The following is a 27,605-nucleotide window of genomic DNA, read 5'->3' as shown; positions in this document are numbered from 1 at the left end:
TAAGTTACCGGCTCGGCGTGGATCACACGTGCTACAGCACCTCTTTACTGTTTTCACCTTCAGGGTCTAAGAATAGATCCGGCTCGGGAGATGCCTGCATTGTTAGCAGGATGTGCAGGATACTTGGAGCAAGGACAGGTCAAGTTTTATACAGCATATATAGAAGAGTAGGCAAGTTAAAATAATCTATATGGTGCTTTACGTAAAGAGGATAAGTAAAGAGACAGAAAAGGGGATGCAAGATGACCAAAAAAAGTTATAACTTCAGGAAAATATAGCATAAAAAAGAAAGACAGTTGAAGAGGATAAAGCTCACTTTTATAGCTGAAACAATTAGTCAATTAATTGATTAGTTATTCGTCAGAAAATTAATCTGAAACTACTTTTATGGTCTTTTTTTAACCAAAAATGCCATAAATTATTTGTCTATTCTTGCTTCTCAGATGTGAATTAGAGCTGCAGTATTATATTAGATATTGCAATTGTGATATGATTTGCGATATTAGAGAGAATGATCATTTTTACATCATTATTCTCATTTTCATTGAAAGACATATCAAAATGATTTTGCTGTGATTTTTGTGGGGATCTGTACCAAACAAAGATGTTTTCTTTAGTTTGTAGAATATGACGCGGAGGCCAGGATATCTCTGCAGCACCACAATATTTATTTAAAATGGTATTTTTACACACATTTCACCTTCAACAAATATTGTGATTTTAACAAATACTGCGATTTGAAAATTGCAGGAAGCCATATAGTAATTATGATGAAATTTGATTAATTGTGCAGCCCTAATGTGACTATTTGCTGCTTTTCGTTGTCTTCTATGATTGTAAATTGAAAATATTTACATGTTGTACTGTTGATTTGACAAAACAAGCAATCTGAAGACGTCTACTTGGGTTTTGGGAAATTGAGACAAGCATTTTTCATTATTTTCTAATGTTTTCCAGACTAAACAATTAACCAAAAACATGAAACAATAGATTCATTGTTAGTTGCAGTCGTACTTATTTGTGCACATGAAGGCATGTCCAGTGTTTGGTCCAGTTTCATGTTAACATTTATCTTAAAGCAGCAAATTTGCACCAATTATGCACAAAATCGAGTGCTGTTTGTCCTGCATGTTTTGCAGAGGAATCCAGTGTCTAAATCCAGTTGTGATTGTGAATTATTGCAGATTATATTGTGCTCACATAACACATACTCCTAAATAAGGTTGAGTTTAATGATTTTTTTAATAAACTGGGGTCATATATAGTCTGAAATGTGCACTGTACTCGATGGTGGACTGGGTGCATACACAGTGCACAGAGAGCTGGGGGTGGGAGACTCACTAACAGGTTAATCCAGCTACGCACACTGAAACATAGACATTTAGTGCCCGTGCATACTGGGTATTGTGCAGTATATTGGGTGTGTTACATGCAGAGATTGTACAGGTCTTTTTTTTTTAAATAAGAGAAAAATACACAGTGTTCCCTGAGGATTATGCAACCAGTAATGTCACAGCTTGGAGGTGATAAATGAGACTATCTGCACAAATATACACAATATGATTCTCTTCAAACCACCAGAATCATATATACATATATACACATATATATCTATATATGTGTATATATATATATACATATATATATATATTAAAAAAAATAACATGTGTATATATATATATACATATATGTATATATATGTATATATATGTATATATATATGTATATATATATACATATATATATATAAAATAAAAAATAAATAAAAAATAAAACGTGTATATATATATATATATATATATATATATATATATATGTATAAATATATATGTATATATATATGTATAAATATATATATATATATATATATTTATACATATATATATATATTTTTATATATATATATATATATATATATATATTGATCAGCTGCTCTGGTAAAAAGAAAGCTACAATGATGGATGAAGCTCATTCAAACACAGCCAAAAATAAAACTAATTAACATTTGTATCGTTTCAATTTGTCTAATTAATGAGAATCTGAGAGTTAATTAGAGGTAACACAGTAAACAACATCTCCATCATCATCATCATCAGGAGAGACTCACCTGCAGCTCTCTGTGTGTCTCTGGTTATTCAGCTGGATCTCCTCATGAAGCCTGGATGCATCATCTCTGTCGGTGTTTGTGTTCTCCAGTGGAGGAAGCTGATCGGTGGACCGGGTTGTGGTGTTGTTGTGTTGTTTCCCCACACGGAGCGTTCATTCTCCGGTGTGTCTGTCCGGTTAGTCCCGCTGCTGGTGGACGGATCTCACCGCTGCATCATCCAGACCGTCCTGTCCTGTCCTGTGCTCCGGCTCGGTGCTCCAGCTCGGTGCTCCAGCTCGGTGTGCTGCCGGTGGATGATGATAGATCCAGGTTAACAGTTACATCAGAAGACAGCACATCCTTCTGTCGGTGATGAAGACAGGAGAAAGGAGAAAGGCGCCCCCTAGCGGTGACCAGCCGCCTGCAGGCAGATAACATGGCAGTAGGAAATCACTGCTGAGAAATGACTTTAATCAGGTGGAAGAAATACTCAGATGTTTATACTTCTACTCTACTACAAGTCATATTCTACTGCATTCATTTCTAGAAATACTTTATGCATAACATGCATTTTTATAGAATAATCTACCCACAAGTAGTTCAAATCATCTCAATCTTGACCAACTACCACTGTAAAATGCTGCTTTAGTGCACACATAATAATAGTTCAGTGATATAATCAGTGGTAGAAGAAGTACTCAGATCTTTTACTTAAGTAAAAGTATCACTACTTCAGTGTAGAAATACTCTGTTAAAAGTAAGAGTCCTGCATTCAAAATTTGATTTTAAATAAAAGTACAGAAAATTATACAGAGTATGAAAATAAATTTAAATTACCAAAAGTAAAATATTTTAAAAATATTTCCATTTTGCTACTTTATACTTTTTATTCCACTACATATTTATTTATATTAAAGGTCCCATATCGTGCTCGTTTTCAGGTTCATATTTGTATGTTGTGTTTCTACTAAAACATGTTTACATGCTGTAATGATCAAAAAAAACTTTATTTTCCTCATACTGTCGGCCTGAATATCCCTGTATTTACCCTCTGTCTGAAACGCTCCGTTTTAGTGCATTTCAACGGAATTGCAATGGAATTGCGTTGCTAAGCAACAGTTTGGGTCCATGTTTACTTCCTGTCAGCTGATGTCATTCACATGCACTGCAACCAGGAAATAAACTGGGACACTTTTACGAATGGTATTGTTAAACTGTGAAAGGGTCTAAATATTGTATATTTGTGACATCACAAATGGACAGAAATCCTGACAGCTTGCTTCAAAAGCTCAGTTTCTGAATACGGGCTGTGTGTATTTCTGTGTGTATATTGAGCGTTTTGATACTTTCACAGTATTTATATAGGACTTAAACCTGCTTTATAATATATATAAGACATGAAAATGTCACTTTTTACAATATGGGGCCTTTAATACAAATGATAAATAAACTGATAAATTATGATTATGGATCAAGCTACTAGGCAGTAACGTTACATAACATAATTAAAATTAGCCCCACCTTTACCAGCTGCAAAACTGCATTACTAATTATAATCCAATCATTTTACACAATTTATTCTGAAATACTATTGCAAAGATCTGAATAACATTACTTCTTCATCACTGTTTTATTATTAAAGTGTTTTCAGATCAGTGATTTCTGTTTATTTTCATAAATTTAGTCCAGAATTACTTTCAATCATTATTTATATTTTTAAATTAAGCATATAAAGGTGTGTTCAGACAGAAAGTGAAGTGAATTAATGTTACCAACTGTAGCTAGCTAGCTACCATGTATCTGACTACAGTCACAAAGACAGTAATGCATTTTCTTATTAATTTAATTTTAATTCTCGTGAAGTTCCACATTCACAAGTGTAAATTTACCAACAAAAGCCTAATTTCTTTGTATTTATGAAAGAAATGGAATTATATCTGTCAACAATTTCTTCCTCACAAAACAAAAAAACAATGAAAACAATGAATGTATTCAATATCTTTAATGTTTTTAAGTTAAATTATTGTCACACTCTCGCGTCATCTTTTTTATTATCTACTCATTTATTTATTTTTATTGTTTTTTTATTCTATGTTGGTTTTGTTTCATTTCTGTTGTCCTTTTATGTTTGTCACAGCTCTTTGTTTATGTTTTTGCAATGCTTCTTCTATATGTAAATGTTTTTAATGTTTTCTGCTGTTACTATGGATACTGTCATTTTGAAATAAAAATAAAAAAATTAATGCTGTCAAAACATCCGGTACCGTATTTTTGTGAAGGTTCTCAGTCATCCAGTTCATCAAATTAAATTAAATAAAATTAAATAAAATAAAATAAAATAAAATAAAAAAAAAAACACTTTTTGACTTTCTAGATTTGTATTTCAAGTCATCTTCATACTGTTTTTAATTTTTTTATACTACTTTTATACTTGTATTTGTGTGTCTGACATGTTTGTCAGAATCACTGCACTGTGTTTTAATATGGGAATAATAATAAACCAGTCAGTTGTAATAAAAGGAGCAATACTTCTCAAAAAAAGCTTCATTTATTGTGCAACAACAACATTATAGTTCCATTGAATCATGTCAGGTAAGAAAACTGCATGGCGAAAAGGAAGCAGTGCAAGAAATTCCATGCACAAGCATCGACCGACTGAGGAAAATGTGTGTTTGTCTACTGAAAAAGTGTGCTGGTTTGGATTTTACAAGTGGCTCTAATCCGCAGCGCCCTGTCCCGTAGCAAATATGAAACATAAAGCAAAGAAAGTGACAAGCAGTAATGGAAAGTAAACAAAGAAAAAAGGCGATTTGATTCAAGTAAACAAAACATTTCCTTCAAGTTGGATGAATTTGGCCCCAAAACAAGTACAAAAAAACCAACATATGAAAGAAATAAACATGTAAAATACGTTAAAAAAAACAAAATAAATTAATTAAAAATGTCAATAAACACGTGAGCAAAAATGGCAGTGATATTTCCCAAGTGTGTCTCAATGTCTCTGCTGGAAAAGTCTTTTTGATCATTCACATAGCAGATTTTTAAAAAATCTACACCTGAATATGGCAAGTAAAACATATTCATATTAATATTTCTGTGACTAAAAAAGTAAACGACTTTACAAATCTGTGCATTTCTAAAAATATATACTCCAAAAATTGCAATATCTTTCAGACATATAAAAAAATATCCCAGAGTAATACGTATAAAAAGATGGAGGCGTGGAGGCGTTAGCTGTACAGATGGACTCATGGCACAGAGAGAGACAATCAGTGTATAAAACCAAGACACTAAAGTTGTAGCATCGTCTACGCTGTGATGTAAAAAGACAGACGTTGCTATGTGTTGGCAGAGGAGCGGAGGACGTGGAATCTCTTCAGAGTCATGCGGATGGATCCCAGCTCACGATTCAGTCTCTCCAGACGTTTCTCTAAGGCCACCTGAGGAGGAACGGAGAGCAGAAAGTTAACTGGCAACTACTTTGATAATTAATTAGGGATGCACCGATTTATCGGCCGATCAAACATAGATATTTGCCTTGTTGGCTGCCATCGGCCTATAGGCAAATAATAAGGCTGGGACGATACACCTATCTCCCGACTTGATACTATCACGATACTTGGGTGTCGATTCGATATGTATTTTATATTTTTAAGAGTTGAGATTCTACAAGTATTGCAATTCGATATTACGATTTATTGCAATATTTGTTTTTTTTAACACTTGACCATGGGAAAAAGTTGAATCATACACTTCTAGGCACTTTTACTTTGGAAAATATCTAAATTAATATGGTAAAAATGTTTGATTTTCAGCATGTACTATGTAGTCAGAGATGTCATAATGTTGGTTAACGTTTAAATGGTTAATTATTAACTTCCCTACAACCAATCCCAGCCAGCAGATATTTTTTCTTTCTTCCGTAAATGTCAGTCTAAGGTAAAATATATGAAGGAGAAAGAAAAACAAAGAAAAGCAGCAAATCCTCACACAATTATTTAAATAATTAATCAACTAACCATTCAGCTCTATTATAAAACTAACAACATGACAAACGTATGTGAAGATAATCAATATGTGATGTCTTACCTCATCTAACCTGGTCTGTAGAGTCACTCTCCCTCCTGCTCCAGGCATCCGGCTCAAAGCTGCCTCAACCTGCCCAACACACACACACACACACACACACACACAAAGAGAGGCTCATCATTTATTAACAAAAACAATTATATTGATGCAACAACCGGCACACGACTGGCTGAAACACTTTGACTGGACTCGTCAGATTAGTCAGTGTGTGTGTGTGTGTGTGTGTGATGGAGGGACAGAGCGAGGGGTAGAAGAGGAGTGTGTGGATTTGAACTTCCTAAAAATAGAAGTCATTTAGCAGTGGAATAAAAACAATGAAGTCCGTGTTACATAAGAGGTCAGGTGGGGATTAGAGTTGTACTGTTTAGGCCGGTGTGTCAGTCAGAGATACAACAAGGCAGCGCTTTCCACACAGGGCTGTAGAGGAGCCAGACAGGAGCCAGACAGTGGAGACAAGTAGCTAGCTAGGGGCCGTAAAAACCTAAATTTGGTTCCTCTGGCACATTCTAATGCCTCTACTCCATCATATACACTTCATTATTGCATATTTTAATGAGTTCAGGCTGTTCTCATACACCGCTCGTAGCTATACCTACGAAAAGTAATGCACTGTAATTCGTATGTAATCTACCTAATCGTGAATTGTGAAGTATAAAGAGCGACAAATGTAGGTCAAAAAACACCAGACTTTCACCCAGGAGACCGCTGTTCATTTCCCCGCCACCTCCGTAGTTATTTTAACCCAAACGTTGACTTATTTGTTTTGTAATTTCCGTACTTAAAGGCAGGGTTGACGATGTTCTCCAGTCTCCACTATGTGTTCTATTGGTTGAAATGGTCTTTACACCCCGACAGCGATCCGTTACTGATGAGCTCTGAAAACGGACCGTAAAAGAGCCGTCATCTGTAGCTGCTGTAATCCTGTAAAAACGTCTACCAATCACTGCCTCGAGGTGCGCTTGGAAAGAACCAATCAGATGCCTCCCTGCTCGTACTCTACCCTTGGTGTGCACCAGCCTGAACTCAAAGGACGTCGCCGTTGACCCTATCTTTAAGTAACGCCACTATTTTAACCCAAACCACGATCTTTTCCTAAACCTAACTAAGTAGTTTTGTTGCCTAAACCCAAGGAAGTTGTTTCCTGTCAAGTTTATTTTGAAAAGACTGTGTGCATGTAACGAGCTGGAGTTGACACGTGTTGCTGGACATTCGTAGGAGAACACACGAAAAATGAGGAGTAACTTTTGGTAAGATATCATACAAACCGTTGTACGAGGATACGTCTGTAATGTCCCATAGTTTGTAAATAGATATTAATATTTAAATCCACGCTTACTCCTGACTGATCAGAGCTTCTGCAATTAAAGAATCATTAGACCTTATTTATTTTTTTGTTTATTTATTGACTCCTTTATAAAATAAACCTTTGACAGAAATAACTCTAAAAAAACAAATCATGTGAATCTACTGAATTAACTCAACTTGTGAAACTCACTGTAGATAAAAATAGTTCATTAATACATTAAGCTCATAAAAACCTGAAGACGACTCTCAGCTCAGCGAACACATTCATATGCAGCATGTTGGAGCAGGACTAATACAGACAGATAGGCATGTTTCTCTATCATCATCACGCTTGCATTGTTTGGGCTAGTAGGTGTGAAATTGTACACGCATAGCGACTTGTTAATCAAAACTACTTTGTCCGGCAGCCGGTGCTAAAGGAAAGCTCTGCAGACTCTTTAAATTGAACCACAGAGTCCTCTTCAGTAAACGTCCTCTGCTGAGTTGATATAAACTGTCCTGGTTGACGGGTGGAAACAATGCCGCGTGATGTGATGAGCTGTGATCTAAAAAAAAAACACTCACCTGCAGTTTCTCCTGCGTCAGCTCGTCAAACAGTTTCTCAGCCTCAGCCAGCGAGCCGAGTCTGTCCAGGAGAAGAGGAGGCAAGTCCTCACAGGAGTCCTGCAGGACGGATACACCGCAGACTCCCTGCTCCTCCCAGCCCAGCTGGGAGATCCCCTCCGGTGGGTTCACGCTGCCGGACGGCCCTGGCTGCTGGAGGTCTGAGGGAGAGGAAGACAGTCTGATGCATGAGCCACTTTGTTAGGTACACCTTCTCTTCCACCACATTTACATACATGAGGAGGGCAAAATATTAGAAACACCTCGCACCTTAACTAGCTTATATTTCTGGCATTGTGTACATTTGGTTTTTACACTTTATTCTCTATTCTAAAATGATGTGTTTGAATGTTTCTGCAAACTGGGGTCCCTAAACAGTCTTGAATTCCATAAATCGGGTATCACTGTAAAGCTGAGACTCTTGTGGATCCAATGAGTCCAACTGTATTCCTGTGTGATGATGTTAGTCCTCATAGAAGTGAGACCATCTTTTGAAACGTGACCTCACTGTATAAAATGACCTGTGGTGACCTCTAGGATAATCACAGCCTCATGAAACTTTACAGCCACAAACTAGAGACCTAGAGCATTCAGAGGATGGATGGATCAAACTAGAGACCTAGAGCATTCAGAGGATGGATGGATCAGACTAGAGACCTAGAGCATTCAGAGGATGGATGGATCAGACTAGAGACCTAGAGCATTCAGAGGATGAATGGATCAGACTAGAGACCTAGAGCATTCAGAGGATGGATGGATCAAACTAGAGACCTAGAGCATTCAGAGGATGGATGGATCCGACTAGAGACCTAGAGCATTCAGAGGATGGATGGATCAAACTAGAGACCTAGAGCATTCAGAGGATGGATGGCTTCCTTAGCTAGACTGACAATAAGGGTGTTTATGAGCAGTTTACACAACAGAAGTGCTCGCCATCCAATCGCCGAAAAATGCAATTCTTGCAGAAATCAGAAAGAAGAAAGATGGGTCTTTAGTAAGGAGGGGTGCAGTGAAAGAGGTTAAATATCTATTAGAGCTGGAATATATTACCATCATCTCTGTCTGCTGACGTGAACTGGAGTCTCTTCCTGGGACTGCCGCTGTGGTATGAATGACGTCTCTGGTCATCTTGTTCATCGATCCTGTAGTAGACGGATAAAAAGTCTTGTTCAAGAAGCTGCGGTTCGGTCTCTCTAACGTTGGCTCACAAAGCTGCTTATAGTTCAGTTCATGCTCAGACTGAATTTCAACACATCTGTGTGACCGGCTTTGCTTTATTTGATCAGCTGCTGAGTAAACAAAACATCTAATGTGTGAAGGGTTGCAGCAGGTTGACACCTTGTGGTAGATTTCAGCAGGCAGTGTTTTACTAAAACTGTGTTGGACATTGTGTATTAGCTCCGTGCTCAACGTACAGACACGAGAGTGGTATCGATCTTCTCATCTAACTCTCGAAAAGAAAGCAAAGAAGCGTATTCCCCGCAGGCCTTGCTTCTGATGAGCTGTTGTGTGTTGCTCACCTCTTGTGCATGTGTTCCTCTCTCGGCATCAGGTGACCAAAAGCGGTGGAGTAGTTCTCGGAGGGGCAGCGTTTAGGACTGGACTTTGCAGACATGGGCATCAGTAAAGTTCCTCTCTTTGCTGGATGGAAGAGAACAGCACACCGTTAATTAAGACTTCCAACACAACGTTAATTAAAAACTACATTCTCCAGTGAGTTTTATTGAACCACAAAAGAGATTTTATTCCATCGTAAACATTGACTATGTTTACGTGCACAAAATATTCAGTTTTTTGGCCTTATTCCAAAATAGACAATATTCTTACTGAGCTGTTTACACGGCTAATGAAAATAAATATTCCCGTTAACATGCAGCCCTCTTTCATTCCTTCAACCACCTTCTTGAAAAGGTCGGCGTATCCAAAGACCTGTTGATATCCAAGTCTTTCATAATGTTTAACAGTAGGTGTGTATGCTCCATTCGGAGTATCAGAAGATACAAACGGGATATGCGGTTTACATGACCCGTATCAAATTCATAATATTACATAAAGTACATTAAAGACTGAGTGTGAGAAGCTTTAGAGGACCTACTTGGTGTCGTTGTGGGTTTGTTTCGATGTTCTGGAGGCAGTGAGGAGGATCTGTGGCCGTCTGGAGACAGACTCCTCTGAGCTCTCAGCAGAGCTGCAGCTCTTTTCGTCGCTCCTCCTCCTCCTCTTCCTCTTCCTCCTCCTCGCTCAGCTCTGGCCACGACTCCTCCAGGTTTCACCACCTCCCAGTCCGCCTGCAGCCCGACTCGCTCCTGAATCACCTCTTTGTGTCTCCGCTCCACAAACCCGACCGTGGTCCTCTGATTGCCGACCCCTGCAGAGAGAGAAAACACAAAGACGTGATGAAATCCAGTTCATAAAAACATGCTTTACATTCACCATGATGGCCAAGTTTCACTGTGTACAATATCGTTGTATTGTGTGACCTCATTAGCACACATGCAAATGAGAAGATGGAAGAAAGAAAATAAACACGAGTTTTAAATGTGAGCATTAATGAGGTTATTAATGAAGGTTTGTGAGTGAGTGTGAGTCATACTGTAGGTGGTGGGGCTGTTCTTACAGGGGGCCCGGCTCTCTGTGGCTCTGGTCTCCTCCAGCTCTATCAGGGCCCTCATCATGGGGGTCAGGGTACAGGATCCCTCTCTGCGACCGACATCCCGCTGGGTCTGCTCCTGGTGTCTGTGGTGCTGAGGCAGAGACTGTTCACACTCTGGAGGAGACGCACACCTGCAGGACAGGAGCTCAGTTACGTAAATCCCCTAAAATCTTCATTAAGTTTGGTTGAGAAACATCCACAACGACGACAACCTACCTCCAGCTCCCTCCAGCTGAAGAGTCCACAGAGCTTCCAGTTCCTGACGACTGGTCATGTAACGGATACTGAGACTTCTTGTGGAGACTTGACTGGTTGGTTTGAGGGAACGGTGACTTTCTGCCGCCGTTCAGCTGGTCAGATAGAAGACTAGGAGACTTCCTGCGGGTGACGTCGGGCTCTACCTTTCCTCTACTGGGCGACAGCAGCAGGTCAGGATGGTGGAAGAGACTGTGGACACGTTAAGAGGAACATTCAGGCAGTCAATATTAATCAGTCAGTTATTTTGGCATCACTTGATAATAACTATATTATATATAATACATAATACATATGCATTTCAGTGCTCACCCAGCCCCAGAAGGTTGTGTGTTATTGTGGGAGGTATAACGCGCCCTGGCCTGGTTCTCGTGCTCCAGCTGCTTCACCTGAGACTCCAGTTTGGAGATCACTCTGAGGGGGACGGACAGAGATGAAACATGGTCACAAGATTTAAAGATACAGAGGGACAGCTGACAAGAAAACATGACTAATTCAATATAGTTTCAGATTCATAGATAGACAGACAGAGAAATGGCAAAGAGACACGACAGAGAAGTATTTCTAAAATACTGACGTTACTTTTTAAGTCAATTAGCCTCACTGAAAATATTCCTCTCTCCACACAGAAGTAATATGACCTCGAAGCTGACCTTCATCTCAACACTTTGTCTCCTGGCTCTAATTTGCGTCTCCTGTTTGAAGTTGACAGGCCTTTGTAACAATCTTTTAAACATCTCCTGCAGCTTTTTGCACTCCGCTATGTGACTCCATCAGAGCCTGAAGCTGGAAATGTTCTCGCATATCTTTACTGCACTTTCCATTTTGATGGTCTAACGTCGGCTCCGTGTTCTGACTTCTTTGACTGATAGAACGCCTGGAAGGATGATTGTGTCACACGTTTCCAATTTATGTGTGGTTTCTGGGTCGTGTCTGAGCTTTAGAGGCGGGTTAATGTTAGACATTTTTATTAAAATGCTGTCCTAGATCAGCCTGTCTTTTTAATTTGTCTGTCTTCTAGGATTCTTTGACATCTTCCACACATTCAATATATTTTTTTAAATTTCCACTTTGCTTGAACATTGAAGTCTTTCCTAGTTTCTTACTCCCTCTTTATAAAAGGCCACTTACAGGTCTCTGGACCCATCCGCCTTTTCTTTTTTCCCTCCAAAACAACCAAAAACAGACACGTGACGACTACACAGAGATGCAAAAAAAAAAAAAAAAAAGCAACGCAAAGCTACCACAGAGATGCAAAACAACCACAAAGACGTGAAAAGAGATGCAAAACAACCAAAACAAGACACAAAGCAACTAGAAAGAGACGCAAAAAGACAACAAAGAGATGCAAAACTACCAAAGAGATTCACAACAACCAAAACAAGACCCAAAGCAATGCAAAAAGACAACAAAGAGATGCAAAACAACCAAAAAAAGATGCAAAACATCTACATAGAAATGCAAAACAACCAAAAAGAGATGCAAAACTACCGAAAAGAGATGCAAAACATCTACATAGAAATGCAAAACAACCAAAAAGAGATGCAAAACTACCGAAAAGAGATGCAAAACATCTACATAGAAATGCAAAACTACCAAAAAGAGATGCAAAACGTCTACATAGAAATGCAAAACTTCCAAAAAGAGACGCAAAACTACCAAAAAGAGATGCAAAAAGGCCAACATAGAAATGCAAAACTACCAAAAAGAGATGCAAAAGACGACTTCATAGAGATGCAAAACAACCACATAGAGATGCACACCGATGTGCCCAAGGGCCCATCGTCTCATAATCCGTCCATGTATGCAGTAATATGGCACAAAATGTATCGACAACACTTCTTATAATCAAAGTTTAAGTCATTTGTCAATAAACTAGAATCATTCGATTGTTTTTTGCAGTATAGCATAGCAACGGTGTTTTTTTATACTATACCTTTCATAACTTGATATTTACCAGAATAACAAGATCATTTTTTCGCTTTGCTTGAAGATTGTAGTCTTATCTAGTTTCTTACTCCCTCCCTATATATATATATATATATATATATATATATATATATATATATATATATATATATATATATATATATATATATATATATATATATATATATATATATATATATATATATATATATATATATATATATATATATATATATATATATATATATATATATATATATATATATATATATATATATAAGGTCACTTACAGGTCTCTGGACCTCTCCATCTATTTTTTCTTGGCTTTCCCTCCCGGTACTGTGTTTCAGTGTTAAATCCCTCCTATGACACACATATCGATGTTCTGCGAGCTGTAGTTTGCTATCTCTCTCCGTGAATCCGCTGCATCGACTTGACACACTTCATTAAAGCAGAGTTCATGGCGCTGCCTCTGTCGGTGCCAATTTGCAGGCAGAGCTGAAACTGCAATGGAAAGTTGCTGCGTCGTATCGGCCAGTGAATGCTGGGATCTATTTTTTTTCGACAGCACAGAGACCATCATTAGGCTCTATTGATTAATCCTCTCCATCTCCATCTCCATCTCCCTGCTGTCTACCAACCAACGCTGCAGCTCTTATGACACTGTGATAGGCCTGAAACTACAGCTGTAATGTCACCACATCACCACTAGATCTGCTCAAGAGAAGGTACAGTATGGATTTGAATTCTGTCTATAAAAGTAGAATTAATAATACTACACAGAGATGCAGAACAACAAAAAACAAGACACAAAATGACTATAAACAGGTGCAAAAAGACAACAAAGAGATGCAAAACAACCAAAACAAGACATAAAATGACTATAAAAAGGTGCAAAAAGACAACAAAGATGCAAAACAAGACACAACATGACTATAAACAGGCGCAAAAAGACAACAAAGAGATGCAAAACAGCCAAAACAAAACACAAAAGGACTATAAACAGGCACAAAACAGCCAAAAAGAGACACAAAACTACTATAGAGATGCGAAACAACCAAAAAGACATGCAAAACAACTACATAGAGACAATCAACCCACTCACCTCTTCAGGTCTGATATCTGATCGGTGGCGTCGACCAGCTTGTTCTCTGTTGACACCACGTTGTTCTGTAGATACACAAGAATGAATGAAGACATGACGTTAAGAAAACAGATTGTGTTTGTCACTGCTGAGATGATCTGATAGAGACATTTACAGTTCCAGAACAGATCATTACCTTCAGTCCGTTGTGCTCCTTCACCAGAGAGTCGTATTCTCCGAGCAACTGAGGAAACAAAACAACCGAGACATGAAGAACATCAGTGTTGACACACAGAGAGTTGTGTAAAATGGAGTAAGGATGCACCGATCGACTTCTTCTCTCCTGATATGATTCCTAAGCTCGGAGTAAAAAGGGTGAACTTTAGAGGTTAGAGATAATATTCTCATCATATTCACTCACATCCTGCAGCATCTTGTACTCTCTCTCCCTCTTCGCCTCCCTCTCGTCGGCCTCCCTGCCGGCTCTCTGCAGCGACTCCTCCAGCTGCCGTACGTGGCTCTTCAAACGAGCTGCCGCGGCGTCCTTCTCTTTGCCCGAGCGTTTGCTTTCCTCTAGTCGCTGCTGCAGGGATTTCACAGCAGCTCCAGCTACGGCGTACCGGTCCGGCCATTCTGCCTAAAAACGGAGAGTCACATCGACATTAAGGACTGGAGGGAAACAGGCAGTTCCAGGACACATTCGCGTACACACTGCTAAAAGAAAGTGGCCATATGCGGCTCAGACTTTCAGAGTTATGAATTAGTTTCCTACTGGATTAATTACAGGGCGTTAGCAGATATCAGAGAGTTGTGTTTAATGATTTAAAGACCCATTTTCAAGATCAAATACAAAGAATTGTATGGTATTAGGGTCATTGTAGGTAAAAAATAATACTACAGAGCCGGGGGAGGAGGGTAATATTCAGAGAAAAAACATTGAAATATTCTGATATTAAAGTGGTAAATTTACGTGATGAGGTTGATCCAGCTTTGCAAAGTGAAGCGATTTGGTTCCTGAGTTTTTTTTCTTGTTAATTTGCGACTTTAATCTCAGAAGATTTCTGAGTTTATTCACCCAAATGTATGACTTTATAATATCAGAGAATATTCAAGATTTTTTTTATTGTAAATTTACCACTTTAATCTAAGAGAATATCCAGGTTCTTTCTTGTAAATTTATGACTTTAATCCTGGAATTTTTTTGTTTTTTTCTCAGAATATTACCCCCCTCCTCCAGCCACGGCTGATGCCGGCGTGGAGGCATAAAAACATCATTTTTCAGAGATTTTTCTCATAAATTTGTGACTTTAATGTCAGAGAATATCAGAGTTTTTTTCTCATAAATTTACAACTTTAATCTTGGATATTCTGAGTTTTTTCTTGGAATACTACCCCCTCCTACAATGGTCCTAATGCAAGGTTTCCTTTGACAGGTGTCATACGTAAAATACAGGATTTATGAATTAAATTTAGCTTGAAAAAGCCTGCTGACACTCTCCAACTTCATCCCTACATAGACATACTCTATGCACAAATATAACAGATGATGTTTGCATATTAAAACAAACCACTTATTATTATGACAAATCATTTTTTAAAAAGAAGAATTTGAGAACTTATACCAGTTTTTTCTCCAGCAAGCAGTTTGTTGCCTCGAGTTCTTGAATGCGACCGGTGGCCTCAGCCAGAGCTTTCTCCAGGTGCTTACACCTGTGGATGAACAGAAATCATAATAATACAGAGAACTAAATAAAAGCCTACACAAGTACGTTATATGTAACAGGTGAAAATAGATAAGTGAGAGCAGTTTCTAAGTGCTGTTTACAAAATGAATAAGTGAAGTACCTCTCTGTGAGGGCCTGGTTGCTCCTCTCCAAGTCCCGCGGCAGATCTCTGAGTTTCAGTTTGTCTCTCAGGATCTGGATCTCAGACTCGTAATATGCTTTCAGATCAGCCACATGTCGAGAGTGCTTCTCTCTCAGGTTCTGTCTCAGTCTGAGGAGGAAAAAAGGAAAAGAAGAAGATGAATGAAGCTGTTGAGTGGATGACTTCAACACAGTGTAATTAAAATGGCAGCCACTTCTTTTAATGAAACACAACATTTCTAAAGCCCTGCATGGTCAGGCTCCTGCTTCCATCTGTGATCTTCTGCCGTGTTTTACTGTAAACAACTTTATAAATGAAAAGTGCTGAATAAATAAAGTTATTTTACATCAAGCATGAGCATAAAAACTGTAACCTGTATGTGTCACACTCACAGAGAAAGGACGACAGGATCCTCTAGTGATGAAGCTCTCTCCATGTGTGGACTGACCGCAGGCCGCAGAGTAGCACCAGAGGCTGAGCAAGGTTTCAGGGTGCTGGTGTGGGTGCGACTGGCCTCCTCCTCGCTGGCTAAGGGGGCGCTGGCTCTGCGTTGCTGGCTGGTTGTGTGGGAGCAGGGCTGAGTCTGATCCAGGACGGCCTGGGATGCGTTTCCCCACGAGCTCTGCACCTTACAAGGGGAAGGTCCGGCAGCTGAGACGCTGGAGGTGTCAGAGATGTAGTCTGTATCTCCTGGGTTGGGACTGCACTCCACCATGCTGTCGGGGGTCACAGGCGTCCCTACTCGGGGCTGAGTGGCGAACGAAGGGCTGCTGAAGTGAGAGGGCGACGTGAAGCCAGAGGTACGATCTGACTGCCGCTGGTTAGCTGCTGGGTCCAAGGTCAACACCTGAAGCAACAAAGCTAGTAGAGTTAGAGGCTCTCAGCCAAGGACTGAACTGATCTCTGATGAGCCGCGGTGTGACGTACCTGTGGTGACGAAGGACTGGATGTAACGGAGCCTTCCCAGTCCGAACGTTTACAATCTGATCTTTGCTTGTTCTGATAGATCTCTCTGAGAGACAGACGAGGCTCCTGAGACGGAGTCTACAAGAGACGGAGATCAGACATTTAGGAGGAGAGGTTCAACTCCTCAAACACTGAGGTGTACAGGTAGGCGATCGTGTCTTACGGCGCTTTCACAAGCCAACATTTAGACTGTTTTGATCTAACTCTGGTGCGGTTCGTTTGGGCAGTTATGAGCGCAGTAATCGTACTCTGGTGCGGACCAAAACAACTTGTGAGATGGGGTCTCGGACCGTTTCCAAGCGAACCAAAACGCAGGCTGCCAGTGCGGGCATTTGTTGAGATGGAGACAGGTAAACGACATGTTAACATGAGTATGAGAGGACAGACCTGGACTTCTGCAGAACTTAGTCTGATGTTTCCTTTGTGGCGATCGCCCAAATAAGAAATATTATAGCATATATATATATATACATGTTTTTGTTCTCACTCACCTCCACACACCCACCAGACCTGTCAGCCTGATGGCTCTAATTTACCAGCTTTCGGAGAGTCTAGCCCCGTCACACTCCTTTACGATGAGGCCATGGATGTATAAAGAGAACTGGATACAGCGTTGGAGGCTCCCGTTCGCTCCTATGAGAGCTGCTCAGTGGCGCATGAAGCCAAAATGGCTCGACTGCCGGGTGATAAAGCACCCGGATCATCCGGCGATCTTCATACCCGCCCCTCAGCAAATTATTTTTATTTGGTCAGCTTTAATTTGTGCACTGTGAAACTGAACCAGAATAAATAGAAAACAAACTGAAAGTATTAATTTCACTCTGATTGGGATTAACCGAACAGACTATGGCTTGTGAAAACGCCTTTACAGATCTTTTTTTACTTGTAACACGTTGTAAATCAGACCAGTTAGAGGTGCAACGGTGAACTGTGGTCGTTACTCACAAGACTCAAGGACGCCTCTTGCAGAAGGAGGTAAGCGCCGCTGTCAAAGCTGTCCGGTAGCGGGTGATACAGTTCATTCTCATTCAGACGCCAGTACGTGAGGCCTAAGACACAGAGAAGGAAGTAATGTGATTTAACCTACTTTAAAAAAGTATTACAACATCATATGTAAGCAAATGTAAATGTATGTTAACTCCTGCAATAAAGTATATATAAAAAACTGTTCATAAAAGGAAACATATATATTTGTGAAATGTTTTCAGGGAATTGATATTATGTCTCATAATAAAGCCCTGAGTGGTGCAACAGTGCCATCTTACTGTCACTGGCGGTAATTACAACAGATGTCTTTCATAAAAACATGTATTCTCCTGTAATGTTTATTCTATCACAGTCACATTGTCAGTGATTTCTTCACGCCGTCGTAGCCTCGCTGCTCTGTGTTTAGTCTGAGTCAGTGAATTGTTACCTGATGCCTCAGACATCAGGCTGTCACTCCTCCTCAGGGGGAACGAGCTGGACGACGGCCCGGCCGCTTGCTGCTGAAACACAGTACAGATGAGTGGATTAGACTCAGCAGAGGGAATGTAATCAGGACATTTATATCAAAAACAGAAACACTACAGATGCAGGGCAGTGTGTTTTTTATCTGTTACAACTGAGTAGTACCTGGTCCTGGAGGTCTGAGCCCTCCGGGGGGATTAGTTTGTGGGGTTCTCTGAGGCTGCGTGGCTGCTCCTGGTAGGACTCGGGGATTTGGCACGAAGCTGGTCCTGCTTTGCTCTTCTTGGGCCTGAGTTTCTGCCTCTGGGCCCAGGAGGTCAAAAGCTGGCTGGTGCTGCCAACAGAACAGGTCAGGGGAAGGACAGGGAGTTATTGTCTTCACGCCCAGGACTTAATCTTACTGAAGCCACTTCCCCACTGGACAAAAACCCAATAACATCTGGCTTTTGTCTTTATAATCTGCATTCATTCCAGGGACAAATGACTCTGCAGTAGTCACGGGTATTTATCGATATCGGCCGTTATTCGCCTTGTTCTCTGCCATCGGGCTATCGGCAAATAAGATGACTGTTGCCGTTGTCAGCGGCCGATGTTTATCTGTTGTGTTGCATCAATTTTGTGCTGTCTAAATGTTGTGTTGGTTATTTGCGGTCGGTCTCTGACAACAGTAACCAGCTGCCGATTCAGAGAAGAAGCCGCTGGTTGGACACGACTCTGACGTGTGGTTTGTTTACAAATAAAAGTGAAAGAAGAAGTCGGCCGGGTTGGAGTATGACAGAGAAAGATCCACGACAAGAAAGTTATGTTCAACGAAAACTTAAACAGTAAAACACTGGATTACAAGATTTATTAAAAACAATCACTGCGGTCTGGACGGGAACAAACATTTAATTTCCCCTTTTATTTATTTATTTATTTAAATTAACTTTTAAATTTATGTGTTTATTTAGGCATTTATTTTAGATTTATTTTTACATGTATTAATTCATTATTAAAATGTATGTATTTATTTATTTCTGCATGATTTTCCCTTTGCATTTCCCCCCCTATTTATTTCTCCAAACTTATTTATTTTGGTATTTTTTCTTTATATAAATTATTTATTTAAACACAACCTGTACCTGGATAACCAACTGAAAAATAACAAATTAATTTAACGTCCATATATACAGATCTGGAACAACAGTACTGGGAATTGTCCAGCCATTCTTTGCTAAAATAAGATACAAAAACATTTTATAACTCACATTATTGCCTTCGACAGGCAAGAAAACAATATTTAAGACCTTTGAACATTAAATTTAAGACTTTATTAACACCATGAAGGCCTTTTTTTGGGGGGGGGGGACTGAAATCAATAGTTTTTAAGACTCTTCAGGACCGTCATAAGGAGTTGTAGTCAGACTTACCCAGAGCTTCTCTGCTGGTAGACTGAGTGGTTGGGTTCATCCACTCCGAGAGTCCTCACATGAGAAAACTCCTGCTGGCAGCCAATCCCAGTCATCTCTGTGTCTTCCTGGAAGTTCGGGGACCAATGATGCTTCTCCCTCCGTTGAACACCATCCTCATCTTCCCCCGGAGACCCGGCAGGTTCCAGACCTGTGTCCCAGGCAGACAGAGTCCCGTACCCGCTGCTGAGCACCGTGGTCGCCCGCTCCTCCCCCTGGTTGGCGGTCTCTGGTCTCCGGAGAGGAGGTGAAGGGGAGCTGAAGGGGATATGGGCAGGAGCTGCCAGGCTGTCATTGTCACTGGCTATATTTTTGGGGACTGTGCAGTCACCGGAGAGGAGGGGGAAAATATAGTTCTTTGTGTTCGTGGTAGTTTTGGTCAGCGAGGTTGGAGAGAACTCTGTGTGCGGATGGACGTTGGACTGGCGGTTCTGGAGCTGAACCAGAGCCTTAATTTCATCCTGAATCAACTGGAAAAAAGACACATCATTGTTTCACTGGATAAACAAATATTCTATCGTCATGATAAGACCTGACTGAATGCAGACTCACCTGTATTTGGCACTGGTATTGTCCTTGCTGAGCGAGTATTTGCTCTTGGTATTGCTTCTCGACCAGCTGAAACAGATGCAACCATCGGCCCTGTTGCAGAAAAAAACACTATCATTACTCACAGCGAGACGTTAACCTACGGTAAAACAGCTGGGGCAGAGCCAAGGTCAATTTTAATATCTGTCAATATACACTGACATTCCTTATTTGCCTTCAACCTGTCTTTTCATCTTTATACTGCAGAGGCAGAGTGGAAACACAACGTCTGGGGATCCTAAACTAAACTATGAATGAACTACCATAAAGCTCACCTAATGAGCCAGTTTGTTTTGGGGCTGCCCCCTCAGCAGTCGACTAATGCTCAGTTCACACAACACAACTTTAGCGCTGATTTTCTGCTCCCTGACGAAAGCCCCAGATCAGAGGCAAATCGGCATTGGCTCGCCGCTTGCACATCGGGCGCTGTGTGTGAACTGCTCAAAGACGCAAGCCGAGAGACTCATTGATGCTCTTCGCTGCCTCGCAGACACATCCCAGATATCTAGCATGCTAAATATCTGGACCTGTCAGGGACTCCAGCCACGAGCTACAGCCAATGAGAGCGCGAGACACGGGTTGAGGGTAAATCTGGGGGAGGAGGGGTCGCCTGTAACAACAGGAACTTCCTATATGTGCTGCATTTGCAACACGGAGCAAAGTTGTTGTTTCACCAACAGGAATAAACAGTCACTGGAAACCAGTGTAAACAGGCTATTTTGTGAACATGTGCCAACAACAACATCAGCAATGCGTCTCGCGTATGGTATCACATCATTTCGCGTGTGTTTTCGTGACAAAACGTAGTTTGGAGACCTCATCAGGGATTCCTCCCGGTGAAAGATCTTGTTGTGTGTCTCCACAACCATCTGGCGACCCCCAGAAATTATCTTGTGACCCCTTTGGGGGTCCCGACCCTCAGGTTAAGAACCACTGTTCAAGAGGTTTGAGTTACTTGTCGGTTTTATTCAGACTTTAGAATACAAGGGTGCATTAACAAATGTAATAATTCTGACTTTCATTTAGTCACTCTGCAGCGATACTTTCACTGTCACATGCTCAGTGTGAAGATCATCATCTGTCCATATCCACGAGGGTCTGCCTGGACCATCTGTGTGTGTAGCCCCACATGTGTGAACATGTTCATATACGCAATGCAGAACTATGTGCATGACCTACATCCTCCATGTTATACACATGGCAGAGCAATCAGATTTCTCCAAGAGAGATCTAGCTGATGAATCTCTAATCCTCTCTCTGATAACGGTAACCACTTTTCTCCTTTACAGGGCTTTTGAGAAGTCTGCATAACCAGTAACCGGATTACTTAAGCACATGTAAACACAAAATGAGGTGATCTGCATTAAGGAAAAACTAACCCTTTAACTGAATTAGCTTGCATACCGCTTATGTGCACATCTGCATCTGTGTATTTGTGAAGGGAAGCAGCTGAGCACCACTGTGGTTGTGATACAAACTCCCATCAGAGAGAGAGAAGTGATATACAGAGGAGCAATAACTCTACTAGTGGTGTGGCCATACAATAATTTACCAAAGACATTTTAATGATCAGAGAAAAGTGTGTTTCTGCCCAGGTACGTAAAATAAAAGGCCTCGAGCCTGATGAACCATGCAGTAAAGTGTCTTTGTGTTGTAGCACATCACAGTTGTCTGTTCCCTACAAATCACAACCAGTGTCTGAAAAGATCAGCTGCAGTGTGCTGCTGTGTGTGCGTGCATGTGTGCGTGCATGTTGTGTGTGTGTGTGTATTACTGTCAGGTGTGATCCACACAAAAAATAAAAGTGACAGCTCAGAAACGAGGCTGCCAGCTGCCGAATGCAGCGCACAAGAACAACTGCCACAGCAGCTAACGCCAACTTCACTTTCAACATCATCAGCGTGCATTCACGCTCTCACTTCCACATTCTACAACAACTACCGCCTTTCAGACTCTGTGGTTATTTTCTCACCTCACAATCCTTCCACATCTCGGGGTCGGTCTCTCCGCTGCTCTGGATCTCCTGCACCAAAGCCCTCAGGGTCTCCAGGGAGCTCGGGTTGATGAATGGGAGGCTCTTCCCTTGTTCAAATGCTTCATCTGTGCTCAAACAAAGACTCCTGCAATACAATCACATAACATTAACTCACATACTGTACATGAGGATTGTAATATATTTTCCCACTCCCATGTTGATAAGAGTATTAAATACTTGATAAATCTCCCATTTTGAACAGATAAAAAATATACGATAAATTTGCGATTTATCGTATATTTTACACTTAATCAAGACCCGATACTCTACAGCATACCAGTATCTCCCATGATTCTTTAGATTTGACTTCTGACTTTCATTTGAATGCAAAATGTTCTCCTAAATATAAATCTTTTAAATTTGAATATATTTTCTCTAGGGCTATTCCCAACCAAAGAAAGTCGACAAACACTCATATGATTTTGACGACTGGAGTTTCTCCACAAAGAATCACACGAAAGCATCACTTTAAATCTTGTGTTTACCAGAGATGTGCTCATAAGTTTGTTGGAAATAAGTCATTCAGCATGAAAGAAAAACGACTAATCGACTAAAGAAATCTTAGTGGACTAAGACCAAAACGACCAATTAGTTGACTAATCGACTAAGAGGGGACAGCCCTAATTTTCAGGGAAATTCTGAAAAATATGATGGTCCTTCACAGGAAATAGATTCATATTTTTAGAGTTTAATTTATCAAAATTTATATATGGAAGAACATATAAGAACCCCTTCTAATAAAAGATGTGTCTACTGGTGGTTACTGTGTAATATTTAGTCTTTTTATTTTCCATAAACAGTAGTGTGTTTACAGTTACTGCACCTGATCTTGTTGCATGCTGGTGTGATGTCCATGGGCCGGCTCTCCACAGTGCCTCCTGTTGTCTGGGAGGTCGTGTGTCTGTCCTCTGAGACAGCCAGCCCTGAGGCTGACGTCCCCTCAGAGGACACCAAAGAGGTCTCGCTCTCCTTACCCCCATCCCCGTCGGCACTGGCATGGCAATGGCTCAAAGCCCCCGAGCTGGACACATCCTCAGAGATACTGTCATCTGTGGACATGTTTATGGGCCTATGCAGAGGGGGTCAATCTGACAGCTAGGAACCAAGAGAGGGGGAAACAAGAGAGGGGGAAAGAAGAGAGGGGGAAACAAGAGAGGGGGAAAGAAGAGGCAGTCAGACATGTGATGTGGAAGTTCAAACTAACAGGAAGCATTGGCCAACTGTCAAACTACTGCACAAACATTTATTTCTTGCACTATGTACACTAGGGATGTCCCGAAAATCATTTTTTTGGGCTTCAAAACTTCAGTGAGAAATATTCAAAGGTATTCGCAGCTTCGGGACAGCGCCGCTGCCGCACTACTGTACACACACGCACCTCTACACACAACAAATAGCAATATCCGTCTGAGAATAACTAATAATAATGAATGTTGCCTATGAATAATTAATATTATTATGTATTGTATTATTCCTTATTTCATGGGCTATTTTGTGATTTATTACCTAACAAATAAATACATAGATAGACATACATTTACTGCTTTGTTATTTATTATAAAACAATAAATTGTATACCAGCAACTTGGCAAAAAAATCTTCAAAATTAACAGGAATACAATTCAGGTGTAAACCTTTTTAATGCAGCAACAAATTGGTCAAAATTTAAACAGGAATTAAAATTCCAATATTTAATGTATACAGTATACAAACATAAGATTAAATCGATGCATCCCTAACTGCACTATGTTCATACTGTATATACCTTAGTGTATTAAAACATTAATACCATTAATACTATATCAATCTAGTGTATTCATACCCCTTACTGTTTATTACACATTCTGTATTTTTTATTCTGTATTATATTATGTAAATTACTCTGCACTTTACTGCTTTTTGCACTCCTGGTTAGATGCTAAACTGCATTTCTTTGTGTCAGTACTTGTACTCTGTGCAAAAACAATAAAGTTTAATCTAATCTAATCTGTCACAATTATAGAAAGAAAACATTGTTTATTACACAGCTATTAAAGCTCATAATATGCACTCAATCCATTTCATATTTCTAACTTTACATCTGCAGTCAACATGCAAGAGTTAACAAAAACATAAACACAAATATGTATAAGCTAATGTGTAAATGTGTTGCATTAGCATCTAAGATCCATCTCTCTCCATCTGTCATGCCCCCTGTGTTTCCTCCTCCTGTGTGACAGCTTGTTGTCTGAACTCATGTCTGAACATGGCCATGTTTGATTGCTAATAGCTATCTTTAATTAACCCACCACCACCACCACAGACAGCCATCAACACAATCAACAAGGCGCAGACAAGACAGCTATAATTAGCCATGCAGAGGTTTGACCAGTACCAGCTACCATTAGCTTCTTTAGCTACTATTACTATTACACAGCTATTACAGCTGATAATATGCATTCAATGCATGCCATATTTATCTAACTTTACATCTGCTATCAACATGCAAGAGTTAAACAACACAAATATTCTAATGTGTAAAAGTAAAGGTGTTGCATTAGCATCTAGGATCCATCTCCCTCCATCTGTCATGCCCTGCCTGTGTTTCCTCCTCCTGTGTGACAGCTTGTTTTCTGAACTAAAAAACCCATCTGTTTATTACACTGCTATTAAAGCTGATAATAAGCATGCCATATTTCTAACTTTACATCTGCCTGCAACATGCAAGAGTTAAACAAAAAAACATAAACACTTTATATATTCCAGCTAATGTGTAAATGTAAATGTGTTGCATTAGCATGTAGGATCCATCTCTCTCAATCTGTCATGCCCCCTGTGTTTCCTCCTCCTGTGTGACAGCTTGTTGTCTGAACTCATGTCTGAACATGGCCATGTTTGATTAACCCACCACAGACAGCCATCAACACAATCAACAAGGTGCAGACAGACAGCTATAATTAGCCATGCAGAGGTTTTGACCAGTACCAGCTACATTATCTTCTTTATCTGAGGTGTCAGACAGTCAGTGCAGAGCAGCCTGCTGAAGTTACCTGTCAGTTAGAGCTAGCTACACATGCTAACTAGCTCTAACTAACAAGCTATTGGTTAGCCAGCAGGCTAAGTTGAGCTAAGTTGGTTTATTACAGGTTAGTAATCACAGCTGGACAGCAAGAGAGACATTATAACACACTATAACTGTTCTATAGAAGATAATAATGACGCAGATATATAAATATAGTAGCTACCCGTTGACTTGTATCATCGTTTCCTCCATATCTCTGATGTCTGAGAGAGTAGCTGCTGGATGCTAGCTGCTAGCTGCTAGCTGGTTGGCTACTGCACTGCAGTGATCTCAGACTGCTGTAACAGTCACTGAGCTGCGTTCCTATTGGTCGAGCCGTAATCAAAAATATAGCGCTGTGATTGGTCGACACTTTCACTCTGTGTTCCTATTGGCTGTTTGGAGGAAAAGGGGCGTGCACATTGGTTGTGTCTAGAAGGAAGCCCGTAAAATGCAAAAACTTGCAAAAACTCTCGCGAGACTTTCTGTCTAAACGAGTTATTCTAACCTTTACTCTTCGTAGGTTAATGCGTAACCTTAATTTATTTGAGGTTAAGCCTAATCTTAACTATTCGGGGTCAATAACTAACCTTAACTATTCGAAATTAATGCCTAACCATACCAATCTCGCGAGAGTGTCCCCCAGTTTGCGGGCTCCCTTCTAGCCACCACCGTACACATCTGTCGGGACAAAAGCAGGACTTTTCCTTGTAACAGAATATTTCTATACTGTAGTATTGATATTTTTACCTGAGTAAAAGATCTGAGTAGTTGTTCCGAAATTGCACCTGTTTATACAATTCATTCTTATATTCATGTATCATACGACACCTTCTCACACAAAAAGTACCTCAATCATATATCTTATACATATACAGTATATATACTGTATATGTTCTGAATGTATATGTTCTTAATGTATATGTTCTTAATATGCCTGTATATGTTCTTAATATGCCTTGTACAAAGTATTTCCTTTTATAATTGTAATATAACTTATATTTTAATGGAGCTTCCCAGCAAAAAGCATTTCACACGATTGTATTGTATAACCGGCGTGACAATAAACATCTTGAATCTTGAATCTTGAATCTATACATTCAGTATATTAAATGTACAGCTTATTCTGTTTGATAATTATGCACCTTACTGTACAGCTCTTAGCATTAGCTACTGTACATCCTATATTATTATCATTGTACAGTGTATTCAGTACATATTAGAGTCCTATCTATCGTCTCTATTCCCGTTTTTTTTTTTTTTATTTGACTCTATTTTATATTTTTGAAAGTCTATTTTAGTTAAATTAGTGATTTATGTGAATTAGCTGCTGTAACAGCTGTTTCTCAGATTTGCACCATATATCATGACTGCCTTTTTAATTGAAATTGCACTACATTGCATTCTATTTGCCTTTCAACACTGCAATTTCTATCTATCAACTTGTACTGAAACTGGGAAAGCAGTGTGTGAAAGTAAACACTGGCCAGACTAACCTGTTTTAGGGCCCCTGGGGTAAAAATTTGCCTTGGGCCCCTCTTGATCCCTCTACTCGCCTCCTGTCCTCTGTGTATTACATATACTGCATACTGTCATCTCAAGGCTACCATAAAATACCGTGCAACTGTTTTGAAAATCAAGTAATCATCATTTTTAAAACTCAAATGGCAAAAAATCTCAGGTCTCTGTTTCTCAAATATGCAGATTTTCTGGTTTTCTTCACCTTCAATGATGGTAAACTGAATATATTTGGGTTTTGGATTGTTGGTCAGACAAAACAAGACATTTTCTAAACATCATGAAGAGCTCTGGCAACTTGTGGTGGCCATTTTCTGATAATTTGCTGACATTTACCTAAGACCATTAATCGATTAATTAAGTAAATGAAAACAACCGTTAGTTGCAAACCTATTTTTCTTATTTGGATCAACCAATCACACCTTTTTAAAAGAACGTGTCATACCTTGCAACGGGGTCAACCACACCTCCTCACTAAGGTCAAAGTTTCTGTCTTTCTTGCTCAGAGAGGACTCCCTGCTAGAAATTAGGAGCTCTCTGAGAGGATTCTCAGAACGTTTGTGAATATGGCCCCAGATCTGCAGAGAAAAGAGAACAATCCCTGCAGCTTTCTTCTTATTTTCACATACAAGCAGGGTTTTTATTTTACCCCTCTCATCAAAACTGGATGTCTTAAAATGCACTAAATCAT

The 27,605-nt window shown here is 39.9% G+C and overlaps 2 protein-coding genes across 8 annotated transcripts in view; both read right to left on the bottom strand.

Annotated features, from left to right (window-relative positions):
• The window catches only part of LOC119478479 (membrane-associated phosphatidylinositol transfer protein 2-like), a 55,552-nt gene extending 53,078 nt beyond the window's left edge, over window positions 1–2,474 (bottom strand). For 2 of the 4 annotated variants that reach the window (XM_037753256.1, XM_037753254.1), the window contains exon 1: window positions 2,108–2,472. The gene's annotated coding sequence lies outside the window, so the exon portion shown is untranslated. Of the gene's footprint in view, window positions 1–2,107 lie in introns of all 4 variants that reach the window. The other 2 variants (XM_037753251.1, XM_037753257.1) reach the window with 2 other exon arrangements.
• A 2,141-nt stretch (window positions 2,475–4,615) lies between these two features.
• Window positions 4,616–27,494, bottom strand: LOC119478481 (M-phase phosphoprotein 9). 4 transcript variants are annotated; one of them, XM_037753264.1, is made up of 24 exons: window positions 27,360–27,494; window positions 23,180–23,451; window positions 22,294–22,441; window positions 20,286–20,375; window positions 19,695–20,203; window positions 18,451–18,619; window positions 18,251–18,323; window positions 17,782–17,885; window positions 16,798–16,914; window positions 16,263–16,717; window positions 15,850–15,999; window positions 15,627–15,714; window positions 14,426–14,641; window positions 14,201–14,248; window positions 14,026–14,090; window positions 11,304–11,405; window positions 10,953–11,183; window positions 10,677–10,867; window positions 10,179–10,451; window positions 9,604–9,724; window positions 9,134–9,225; window positions 8,045–8,244; window positions 6,176–6,244; window positions 4,616–5,526 (listed from the first exon to the last, which is right to left on the bottom strand). In XM_037753264.1, the coding sequence occupies exons 2-24, from the start codon at window positions 23,413–23,415 to the stop codon at window positions 5,425–5,427; spliced, it is 3,849 nt and encodes a 1,282-aa protein (XP_037609192.1). In that variant the 5' UTR covers window positions 23,416–23,451; window positions 27,360–27,494; the 3' UTR covers window positions 4,616–5,424. The 4 variants fall into 4 exon arrangements, with proteins under 4 accessions (XP_037609192.1, XP_037609191.1, XP_037609194.1 ...); XM_037753263.1 differs by lacking the exon at window positions 27,360–27,494 and adding an exon at window positions 25,581–25,722; XM_037753266.1 differs by lacking the exon at window positions 27,360–27,494 and adding an exon at window positions 25,581–25,722 and having other exon boundaries at window positions 10,701–10,867.
• Window positions 27,495–27,605: the final 111 nt, after the last annotated feature.

The sequence above is a fragment of the Sebastes umbrosus genome, chromosome 19 (genome assembly GCF_015220745.1).
Source record: "Sebastes umbrosus isolate fSebUmb1 chromosome 19, fSebUmb1.pri, whole genome shotgun sequence".
In the NCBI taxonomy this organism is placed as follows: Eukaryota; Metazoa; Chordata; class Actinopteri; order Perciformes; family Sebastidae; genus Sebastes; species Sebastes umbrosus.
The sequence above is the reverse complement of the archived record's forward strand: the minus strand, read 5'-3'. Positions and strand labels throughout refer to the sequence as shown.